At 36.4% G+C, this 12,210-nt stretch overlaps 1 protein-coding gene and 1 long non-coding RNA gene across 2 annotated transcripts; both read left to right on the top strand.

Annotated features, from left to right (window-relative positions):
- Window positions 1-2,545: 2,545 nt before the first annotated feature.
- Window positions 2,546-9,417, top strand: LOC103709162 (putative B3 domain-containing protein Os03g0621600). The gene is made up of 6 exons (XM_008794390.3): window positions 2,546-3,035; window positions 3,129-3,507; window positions 3,751-3,884; window positions 4,541-4,811; window positions 7,187-7,320; window positions 8,855-9,417. The coding sequence occupies exons 1-6, from the start codon at window positions 2,967-2,969 to the stop codon at window positions 9,182-9,184; spliced, it is 1,317 nt and encodes a 438-aa protein (XP_008792612.1). The 5' UTR covers window positions 2,546-2,966; the 3' UTR covers window positions 9,185-9,417.
- Window positions 9,418-11,159: 1,742 nt separating this feature from the next.
- Window positions 11,160-11,948, top strand: LOC108511385. Its single transcript, XR_001879597.3, has 2 exons — window positions 11,160-11,290; window positions 11,408-11,948. It is a non-coding gene; the product is annotated as an uncharacterized LOC108511385 (long non-coding RNA).
- The last annotated feature ends 262 nt before the right edge of the window (window positions 11,949-12,210 follow it).

Genomic DNA, 12,210 nt, shown 5'->3' with positions numbered 1-12,210 from the left:
GAAGTCTCCGTCGACGATGGCTCCAAGGGTTTAGGGTTTAGGGTTCAGGGGAGGACGCGGTGGCCGTAAAAAGCGTGACACCGTATGAAACGTGCCAAAAATTGACTGAGAAACATACGCCGTTGATTTCGTAGGCCATCCGTCACATGTTTGATCGTAAAAATTTGGACTTTGAGCTATGGCTGATCTGAGCAATGGGTCCGGTTGGACTGGGTTCAGGTTTGATCTAATTTAGTTGAGATTAAAAATTCTTCTTCACCTATATCCTATCCATTTATAATCAAATTAAAAAAAAAGTGTCAAATATATTTTATAATCATTACAACTTGACTTGTCAATTGTATGTCTCATTAAATAAAATAATTATGATCACTAGGGGGAGTATCTAAAAAAAATAACAAGAAAAAATTAAAGTGGAGCAGCAAACATGGCAAGTCTTAGGCACTATGTTTCATGTGCCTTTTTTGCAATATTATTTACATTTTTTAAAAAAACATTAACTATGTGGACTTTCTTAACATTTGAATCAACATTTAAAAAGTTTGTTCCATTCCATGATGGGCCACAGGATCGAAATTAAGGGCCAATCCCATACATAACCTATTTATAATTCGGTTGGTCTTAATTAGTCCATATACAAGTTAATTATTCAAATACCAGTTCATGCAGATTGGCGAGTCTGAATCACAAATGCTGTCTCTCGTTAGCATCATGAGACAAAAGGTTTGGCTCTCTTCTTAGATTATGGTATTGGAAAGAAAGATAATCAAGTTATTTTGGTGGCTTTTTTAAGTTACTGGACCAGATGGATGCAAATCCGGGTCCAAAACCCTCTTGACCTGAGTTTCATGACCCAATATTTAAGTAAGAAATATCCTAAGCCAAATATATTCATCCACAAATAAATATTAAAATATTATAGATATTTACTTGTCATATCGGATATTTATCCAATATATATAAGATACGAGGACGATACGCTATCTTTGGTATATGTGCTTTCTATATGTGTACGATAAACAGAACTTTTAGGACTTGTTTGGTTCGCGAAAAAAAGAAGAAAAAGTGTGGTCCATGAAAAAACAAAAAAATACCTCTTATTTAGTTGAAGGTTTCAAAGAAAGAAAATAGGAAAGTTGCATTTCTATAAAAATAAAATTTATATATTTAAGAAAAAAGAAAAATTCATTGGAGACATGGAAAAGCCACTTTTCCATCAGTTGAGAATTGGAATTTTTTTTTCAAAAATATCCTTAAGCCATCAAAATTTATTGATAAGGTTTTTCTCTTTATTAAAAGTATAATAGGTATTTCATATAATTTTTTCAATAAAAAGTAAGAAATAAAATTTTTATATTTTACGGAAAAGAAAAATATATAGAAAAGCTACTGAAAATTAGGGTTCTTTTTTCTAAAAGTAGCTTTAAGCCACAAAAATTTATGAGTAATGTCTTTTTTTTATTAAGAATATAATAAATATTTAATATATTTTTTAAAATTAAATATTTAACTAAATATAACCTGGAACGTGCCATATTTTTATAATCAATCAAATATACTAAAATTAATATTTTTTTTGCCAACCAAAGGAAAATCTCATGAGAATACTTTATGAATTACTGGCATACAATGGAATGCCCGATTTCGGCTTCACTTTTCCAGGCGCATAGGCTCGAGACTGCGAACACGAAGATAACTCTTTAACTAGGTACAAAAAGATCTATGCATTAAAATAAGATTATAAATAAAATATTTTTATTATTCTTTTTTTTATAAAATATGGCTGTTTTAAAAACGTACATGGATCTCACGTGGTGGACTCTAGGTTCGTATGTCGGAGAACTATGGAAAACTCCAAGCCATTAGGTGGCTGCTCAGGGTGTCCCTTCGAATTAAGTTTAGACACTGCCATTTCGTGAGCACCCACAAAGAAATTATATATATATATATATATATATATATATATATATATATCCGACCTCGATCACCTTCTGAAAAATCCTCCTCTCCATTTAAAATAATTTGTTTAATCATGCATGATCATAAAATCATCCTATTTATTTAAAATAGAATTTTTTTTAATGAATATCCTCCTACAAATTTAAATTTGAACAAATATTCTCTTCAAATCTATATTATTTTTGTACCCTTATAAAATATTATTTTTCACAAATATCCATAATAAAACGCTTTTTCTAACGCCATTAATAAAACTAATTTATTTTAATTAAAAATAAAATAAAATTTTAAAATTACTTTCTGGTCTCCACCGTAACCATCTATTCATTAAAGATATTTTAATTATTTTAATTTAAAACTATTAATTTGTTTTAACGGTATTAAATTGGATGGGTATCTTTGTAAAAATAAGAATAAAAAATAATAGAATGGCAAAATAATTGTTTTACAAATGTATATATATAAATATTAATTTTGAGAAAATATCTGTGTAAAATTTGATATTTAGAAGATTATTTATAAAAAAATATTTAATCACCATTGATCCTCCTGGCTCCTCTCCACCAGAAGGATAATGTGAGGTGTCACAGACGACGACAGAGAAAAAGATGAATTGAGAGAGAGAGAGAGAGGCAGACAGACTTCTCGTCCCAATTCTGGAGTGCTTTGTCTCGACCAGCTTTCACGCTGATCAAAATGGAGGCGCCACTCCCTACTCATCCCGTCACCATCTCACCAACACTCAGCACTCCGTCCAAGCACAACAATGCACGCTGTTCTCCTCTCGCTCTCCATGTAGCCGCCACATCCGTCCATCTAACCAATCTCATTCCCATCAAATCATACAGAACTCAGCACTAGCACTCTTGGAACTGAGAGAACCGAAGAGAAGCGGAGAAGAGGGAGAGAGGAGAAAGTAGGGGCCTTGGACTCACCTTTCTTCCAAGACGAAGGCAAAAAACTACTCCATTTCCTTCCTGCTTTCTCTCTCCCCCCGTCCTCCCAATATGGGCAAGGCATTTAGAGACCGAGCTTCGTTCTTTAAGGTCATGATGGGAGATTTCAAAACGAACCTGGTAGCCCCCCTTCTCTCTCTGTGTGTGTGCGTGTGTGTGTTCTCCATTGCTCTGTTTTGTTGTAAACATCTCATGAAGTTAATGACTTTATAGCGGATTCCGACACCGTTTAAGAAGCGTTTGAGAGGAAAACTTCGCTCCAAGTCCGTCCTCCGAAGCGCCCGCGGCGGGCTCTGGCACGTCGCCGTGGGAGGCAGCGACGGCGACGGCTGGTTCTTCCAGCGCGGCTGGGAAGCCTTCGTCGTCGACCACGCCGTTGCCGTCGGCGACTTCCTCGTCTTCGTCTTTGACGGCGACATCGGGTTCGACGTCAAGATCTACGGCAAGAACGGGTGCGAGAAGGAGGCGGTGGTTTCCCCCAAGAAGGATCCGAGCGAGACACTCGTCCAGTGCCTCCCTGCTAATCGGAGCAGCGGCCCTTCCACGACTACTGTGGAGAGAAGGAAGCAATTTATTTTCGGGAAAACGAGCAGTGAGTGTTACTTGATTCGCTTCCTGGTGAAAATTTTGCACTAAAGGTGTGATTTTTAACATTCTCAAAAAAAAAAAGATGAGATTTTTAACAATCCGAAAACAAAAAAAGGTGTGATTTTTAACTTCCTCGAAAGAAAAAGCGGGTGATTCTTTACTTTCTCAAAAGAAAAAGGTGCGATTCTTACATTCTCAGAAGAAAAAAATGTGAATTTTAACTGCTTTCAGTTGTGATGAGTGATAGGTGGAAGTTTCCAGGCAACAAGAAGGCCGTCGATTAAGGTGGAAAGAGAGAGTGTTTTGGAGGCCGCATTCTCCACGAAGTTCATCCATCCGCATTTTATAGCTACTTGCAGGAAGTCTCGAAGTAGTTATATGGTTTGTGGGCTTCATTCCTCAAAATTTTTCGCTCTTTTCATCACTCTACAATGGATAAATCCGTTTAGATTTGTTAGCCGGGGTTGATATTGTGACTGGAGCAACAGGAACAAAATTTATGTCAAAACTCAAGTTTTTTTCCTTTTTACTTTAGTTTTAGCTTCTTTTTTTTTGATACAGTAAAAGCACAAGAAGGCTTCAATCTTTGTGGAATTTTGGATTTTCTGTTTCACTGCTAACTCCACGTTGAAAATTTTAATGAAATTTGGCTATGTTTTAGTAAGACATGGTTGATGGATCACTTTCACTTCACCATAGCAATATCCACTTCAATTGACGCTGTCAATCTTTGATGTTGCTGGCTTCATGCATTCTCATGTATAAGTTCTCAGATGTGTATATGCATGCAGATATTTCTACTCTCTATTTTCATCGCAATTTTTGTGACAACATACTTCTATTGCAACCAAAATTGAATTTTAAAACTTCACGTTATTCTATTTGATGCAAAATAGATGCTTTTATTTCATAACTGTCATGCATCTGAGTAGATATTATTTCCATCTTTTCTCCCCTGTTATTATTGATCTTTTTTGAAGTTATGTTACCTTTAGCATGAGATTGTGTATGTTAGATGCTGCGCCTTTTGTTCCCAGACAATTCCTATGGCATTGGTCAGAGAATACGGCCTTACTGGAAAACAGTTAGTGATCCTTAGAGATCCTCTGGGAAGTTCATGGCCTGTAAGCATAGCATCTTGGAGGAGTGGGCGATTGGTCTTAGCAACTGGGTGGTCTGATTTTTACAAAGGAAACTGCTTACAAGAAGGTGATGTTTGTGTCTTTGAGTTTGTTCAAAATGGCAGCCTAATACATGTTCACATTTTCCGAGCAAAGGAAGTTACTTCACAAGTGGATGAAAAACCTGGTAACAAACTTCTCAATCTTGTTATTGCCATCTCATGATGGTGGGATGGATTTATTGCTTGAAGCTGCTATATGTTCTTTGTATCATCTTTACATGCTTCCATATTTGTGGCTTTAATTTTGGTGCTTTGAATATATTAGTTATCCAATCATGTTAAATTATTGTTTTTATTCGCAATGGATGGCTTTAGTGAGCCCTTTTTCTATAATATCCATGTATAGAGGTGTGGTTGATGGTTTATCTAATCATACTTGCATGCCTGGGACTAAATGCTACATGCGCAGCGTAGAAGCTTCAACTGTTAAACAGCAGGACACGTAAGATGAGACAGATCAAAATCTTGCTTGATTATCATGAATGAGATCAGATCTGTGAAAGAAAGAAATTGGCTTACTGATTGATTTTGATTTTGGTTGTGAATTTAATCCTTGGAGAATTCCTTGCTCTGTTTTCTGTTTATCAGCTTATGAGTGCCTTCTTTTGGGAATCCACTGAGATTGGGTTTTCCCTACTTTGTAGTAGGTACATCAATCTATCCCTTCTTGCATTATTTGAATAATGGGGGTGCGCTAGTTATGCATTTTTTTGGGTTATTGCTGATAAATTAGTTAGCACATGTCAGGAAAATAACAAGGCAGATAAATGTAAGTATAATCAGTTGCATGGCTTATCAATCATGATGCAGTCATCAGCTTTAATGCTATGTTGAGGTGCAACTGCATTTCACAGAGTAATTTATTAGAACACCTAAGTTCTTTGATATGTATTTTGTTATGAAGCGCTATTGCTGTAATTTTAATAGCTGATGCACATAACATCTGCTTATGCCACTTTGCCCAGTGTTCTCATAAACCTCATCTATGTAAATATTTGGGTATTTGAAGATGCTTATTTCAACAATTGATATGGCCTTCAGGTGAGGTTTTCACTTTTGTTTCATCACTATATAAAAGATCCGGGAAGCTTATAATACTGGTACCACAAGGTTGGTTGGTTCTAAGCATTAACATCACTAAACCTGTCCATTTTTCCCCACCTTGTCAAGCAATTGGGACTTCGGGAGGCTTACAAGATCTTTACTATTAGTTTTGAGAAAAATTAGATTAATAACAGTGCATTCGTAAGCACACAGTTCACAAGTTTACACCTTTTCATAGCTTCATTTTTTTCAAATGGAGCAGGTGGAATTTACGCTCCTTTTCTCTCTTACACACACAAACACAAAAGAAAAAAGAGTACATTAGACCTTTAGAAAAAAATTCAAGTGCATGGAGAGCAGGCCAAGCTTGGAAACAATAACACAATAGCTTCTTACTATTTAGGTGGAAGCTTGATTTTGATTGGTATATCACTTAAAGATTTGATAGATGGATCTTTTCGAGACTTGAAATAATGATTTTCTTAATATTCATTTCAAACAGAATACAGTGTAGAGAGCATCTATGCTGGCAAAGTAATTTTCGAGGTGTGACAATTCCTAGTAGGGAAAAGTACAAGAATTAGTGAATGATATCCTAAGGCAAGTTAAAATGAAGGATATTGTAATCAATATCACCTGGAGAACTTATCCTCTGGATTTCTCAGAGTGTTGATTCTTGTTCACACATGTTCACAAGTTATTTGTCTTGCGATGTTTCTTTTTCTGACAAAATCATTTTTTAGAAGTATCAGCAAATTCAATGGAGTGATCATGTATGAGTTTTTATTTGTTAATTGTGCTTCATGGCCTTTTACGTGTAATAGCTGCTTAGAAGATGCTTAATCTGAAAATTTGGTCCTTAGCATGCGGCAAACATCAATAAGTTGTTAAGTCCTAAGCCATGATAATGGCATCCTTGAGCTTCTTGTGAGCTATCCACTTGGCCCAAAGTTTACATTGTTTCGAGGTGAGTCTCGGGTCTGACATTCCAAAATGGATATGGTAGGCCTGGACCTCGCTATTTGTACCGATGTTCATATTTTATTACTTGACGTTAGCTGCTAATTTCTTTTGTTGAAATTATTTGAAAAATGTACATAAGATCGTATTTATAGTAGTATTTTCAGACAATTCCTTCCTGCAAATAAATGCCATAACATTGCTGCTGGGCTTCTCAAAATAATTATTCTTGGACTTTTAGAAGATTGCTGCACTAGCTTCCCCTAGCCAAAAATATTAGTGGTGTAAATATGTGTTCCTCCCGAGCCAAATGTTCAGGTAACTGGTTGTCACCGAGTCATATATTGCCCATCTGCCTAAGAGGATCACCACTATAAAACACCTGAAACAGAGACATCAATGCAAATCATAGATACTGGAGTTAGTTTTCTTCTTTTGAAATACTACTATATTGTTGTGTTCTGGATCATAACTTGCTTATTTCCTTGTGATCTAGGTGGATGTCTTCTATTGGATAGAAATCTTATGTCTGATGATGACAAAAGAAATGTTATCCAAATAACAAGATCCTTCAAGTCAGGGCATTCAAATTTCATTGCTTGTTGGAGAAAGTCTCGTTCACACTTCATGGTCTGTATCATTCTCAAAATTATATGCAATATTTATAATGAACAATATCTGGTTTTACATTTTCTCATCATTGTGAATTTTGCTACCCAACCAAAGAGGAAAAGAGAAACCATGCATTTCCATCTTTCCAACTAAATTCTCTTTCCAGCATGTCTTGCATTAAAGTGGACTACGGCCTCTAATTGGAAATATTATGATCTCGCCTAACACTATAGCATACATTTATCTGTTGTCAAGAAGTTTGACTAATAATGCTATTTTGTCGATGTAGAGTGTCTTGTACAACACGGTGGTTATGAGGTGTTGCTGATCTCTTCATATAACAAATTACTCTATTTTACTGATTCAATTCTTCTTCAAAGTAACAATGAAACATTAAAAATGCAACTCTGTAAATAAAGCAGAAGGTCTCTAAAGTTTCACAAAGTTAAACTGTCTATCTGGGGTTGTCATCTCACATCCTTTTTTTTTTGAATCCAAAAATTCAACTGCGATATACCTAGGAAGAAGCAAATCGGTTTGGAGAACTAATCTCTTGACTTGAATTGCTGTAGAATATCTCATTCCAGCTAAAATATCAATAAGGAATAAATTTTGTGCCCATTACTAAATTTTGAGACATCTTGTTTTGATATATGTTTATTAAACAACCCATAATAAAGAAAGTTATATGTTTATTAAATAACCCATACTAAACAAATCAAAGATGACAAAGTTGGCTTTGACCAATTACACACTTCTAATTGACTTCCAAACACAAAATAGTGCTTCCTAGATAGGCATCAACTTGCTACAACTAGGATTGATTCTATAAATAATTTAACTATAAAATTGCTGCTAACAAATCAAGACTTCTAGAACATCAAAGCAAATTTTTTTGGATGCATGTCTGATTGTATGGAACCAAATTCTTTTGATCTGTGTTGATTCTTCATGGTTTTGTAACCAATCTGAATTACATCCGCTCTTAGGGCTCCACATCCTAGATAGGACAATGCAAACATGTTTGTTCTTTCAATGCTGGTTCTCCAATGTCCTAGAATGCGCTATTGTGCTGTAAACTGTCCTATAATTAATTGACAGAAAACAGATGCTTCATATATGTTTTGTACTTAATCCTAGCCTGAATTGTGATGGAAATTTACAAATGGAGTACAGATGATTTCAAATTTTCTTCAATTGTATTTAGGCGATGGATATGTTTGATTGACCAAATTAGATTTTTTTATTATCATTATTGTCTTAAAACTTGGAGAATTTACTATCAATTCCATTTTATTGCTTTGACTGCTAAAACTAATATACATGTTGAGTTGACTTGTCTTGCCCCTTCCAGTTTAGTTGCTAACATTTTATTATGTTGTTAATCAGCATGTCTGTGCTTCAGATGAATTAATTAAATTTGCAATTTGCACCCCTACTTCTTCTCTTTTCTGGGTGCATGTGCGCATATAAACACAAAATTCCTCCCCTCGATGCTTCTTTCTGCTGTTGCTATTACCAAAAGTTCATATGCTATGATTTTGGATTTCAGACAGTTCCAAGTTATCTTGTGAGGGAGCATAAACTGAAGATGAAGAAGCAGACAATCCTTCACGATCCCTGCGGGAAGTCATGGCAGGTTAAAATCCGTGAGCGAGCAGATGGCCGCGTAGTCCTAGCAACTGGGTGGCATGCTTTCTCAACAGGTAATCACTTGAAAGAAGGTGACAAATGCGTGTTTGAGTTTGTCCGAGGTGGCAATGCAGTACAAGTACATATTTACAGGAAGGATGAGTCTAACACCACTGCTGGTAATGGTATGAAGGAAGAAATCAATGATCAAAAACAAAACCGCAATTGTTCTCTAACACTATTATCTTAATGGTTTTGTGTGAGGAACTGAAGGTTTTGCTTCAGTACACTACCATTTTGCTGTCACATACCTGCAAAGTGAGAGGTCTTTTCTGACTTCATGCTATATACGCTAGGACTGATGCTGAAAATGTACGCACTCGATTATGTAAATTAGAGTTAGTTCTTGGTAACCTGCTCTAAATTGAAGTGCAATAACAACTACCTATCCTATGGTGTCAAGGTGTTGCAAGGACCAATAAATGTAACTGGTTGCTTATTCCTCGGTGCACTGGTAATCTGGAAAAGCATTCCAGGAAGTTGGAGATGACTCCAGGTTGGTCTTCAGTATCAAGATTTGCTTAGAGAACAGATGATCAAGCCTGTGCATGTTGGTGTGGTTTTTTTTAAGTCTAATCAGATACTTCATAAAGAGGGTGAGTCTTGGTGCAATGGTAAGTTTTCGCTCCATTGTAATCTGGATGTCGGATGCCATGGATTAGGAACATGGAGACAGTCTTTCAGCATGCTGTGGTACTAGTGCACAGGAATATTTGATAACTGAAGAAATCAGTGCTAATTTGGTGATGACATTTTAAACCTTGAGATGCATGCTGGATGCCGTGGCTATGAATGTATCTTAAAGCCACCATCCACCGCGCGTGGAAGGTGCATTTGATGACATCTTTAATCACTGGATGTATGCATTCTTGCTAACCAAAGAGCAAAACCTGCTTCTATAGCAAATGGATCAATCTATTAATTAGTCAGCAGAAACTTATATTCAGTGACCAACATGAAAAGGGAACAAGGAGTAAAGCTATAGCCGGGGTTCAGGCTAATGGCTGTTGTAACAGTAACGTCGGCTGTCATTTACTTGTTATCTTATCACAATGAGTGATATACGATGGGAAAAAATTGATAAACATTGAAACAATGATATAATCATGAATTTTTCCCAATCTCTTCCTCTCTTTTTTTTTCTTTTTTTTTTTTTTTTGTGCTGCTGTCACAACAGCTAATGTTGGAAAAGGGTGAAAAATGTCAAAGAATGCTGCTCAGGTAAAAACTTTTTCAAACTTAGGGGCCTGTTTAGATGCCTAGATAATTTATCCCTGGTAAGTCCCCCGTCTAACTAAATGTTTAAAGAGAAAGAAGGCACGGCAGTGGAGAGAAATTGAAGCAATCGGGAGCTTAGAGATCAAAGAATCCTTGAAAAAGAAGAACAGTGGATTTGTTCTAAAAGGTGATTTCCAACATCCCAATTTATTTGGGATTTTTTCATATCAAAGTCTATCTTTGGGAAAACTCTCCCCTCTTGGTTCCATTGAAACTTCAAGGAAACTGTCATCTTTTTTTGTTTTTGTTTTTGTAACTCAGATTTTATTTTATCCATCTAATGTAAACATATTCATGAAAATTAGAAAATAAAATATTCAGAAATTCTGAAGAAACAATTACCGTAGTAGTCCACGTTGTAGTTCCAGTGCGACGGTCATATGTTGCCATCCGATTTGCAGTACCATTACATATGTGCTTGCAGATCCCTTAAATAAATGCCAAACATGTAACAGGATAGTTTGAGATGGTTGATCCTGACATTTTGGTCAAATGAGGGATAATGGGGAATCAACAATGCCTTAGATACCATGAAAGCAGAACTATTCCTATATTTTACTCATCTTTCATTAGTGAATTGACCGAAATCTCTCTCTATTAACAAAAAGAATACACAAACAGTAAATTTTTTATCTTTCAATCCAGCATTAAAAAGTATAACTATGAGCTAAAATCGATTTACCAAAAAAGGAAAAACTTATCCTAGCTTAACCCATCTTATCCTGGAATTATTACATCCATCGAAGATGACAAATTATTTCCAATTTTTTCTTTTCCCTGAGAAAAAAAGAGGGAGACCTCACTTGTGACTTGTCCAAGTGTCAACAATTCTAGACCTCCAGTTTTCCTGGCCAGTATTTAAACTCTCCTCCCAAGTAAGGATATAAGAATCTCTGTGGCAGCCAACCATCCTCCTCTCACCTTATCCAAAACTCCCCCTCCTTTCATCATACAAAGGTCCCTTCCTCCCTCCCACCTTCTCTCCATTCCTTTAGCCTCAGCCACAAACTTACAACAGGTAATCCACCGTCCTTCTCTCCTTGTCAACTTCCTGCTTCCATTTCTCTCCTCCACCACCTAATCATAGAATCGAAGTTTTATACTCTCAGAACTAACAACATAGTATATGGTTCAGGTTGTGGGCTCTCTCAGAGATGGCAGCTCTCTCTCCAGCAACACTCCCGGCAGCTGCGATCTCATGCTCGAGCAGCCTGAACTCCTCACTGAGAAAGAAGTCCGGTGTGGCGTACATTGAAGGGCTGAGCTCCTTTGGGGGGCTCAAAGCTCGCAACGGAGTTTCCAACCTTGGCCTTCCGGCTTGCACTGCCCGGGCCTTCGCCATGGTTGTGAGCTCTCTCAAGTCCTCGCCTCGGGGAAAGACGGGGAAAGGTGGAGCTCTCTCTTCCACCTGCGATGCTGCATCTGAGATTTTTAAGATTGCGGCGATCATGAATGTCCTTGTGTTAATCGGGGTGGCCGTGGGCTTCGTTATTCTTCGAGTGGAGGCATCTTTGGAGGAAGAGGAGTAGAAGGATGGCGAGTTTGTTTCTTTCGATGTAGTCCTTGTTATTTTCGTTTGGAAGTTTCGGGCTGAATTATATATTCGGTTGGAACTACTAATTAAGATTTCTTGAAAGATTGAAATTTGATTAAAGACGGTCTGCTAATCTCTGCAATTCTTTTCTTGGTACGTGCTGCTGTTCCTCAAGAGAATGGTTAGGTATTATGTTAATGATGCCAAATTTTTTTAAGAAAAAAATTATTGTAGATTGTTAATGGTTACAAGATATTCTATTATAATTAAAAGACGTGAAATTAAATAAACTCGTTTTATAACTAATTTGCTAACTTAGTAATGCCACTTCAGTTGATCAGCTTTAGGGTGTTGACACAATTCATTAGAAAGTAATGATTTTTAAAGCTAATTAGGATGCAATT

This window comes from Phoenix dactylifera, chromosome 16, assembly GCF_009389715.1.
Source record: "Phoenix dactylifera cultivar Barhee BC4 chromosome 16, palm_55x_up_171113_PBpolish2nd_filt_p, whole genome shotgun sequence".
NCBI lineage: Eukaryota > Viridiplantae > Streptophyta > Magnoliopsida > Arecales > Arecaceae > Phoenix > Phoenix dactylifera.
This window is presented reverse-complemented; position numbering and strand designations above follow the sequence as displayed.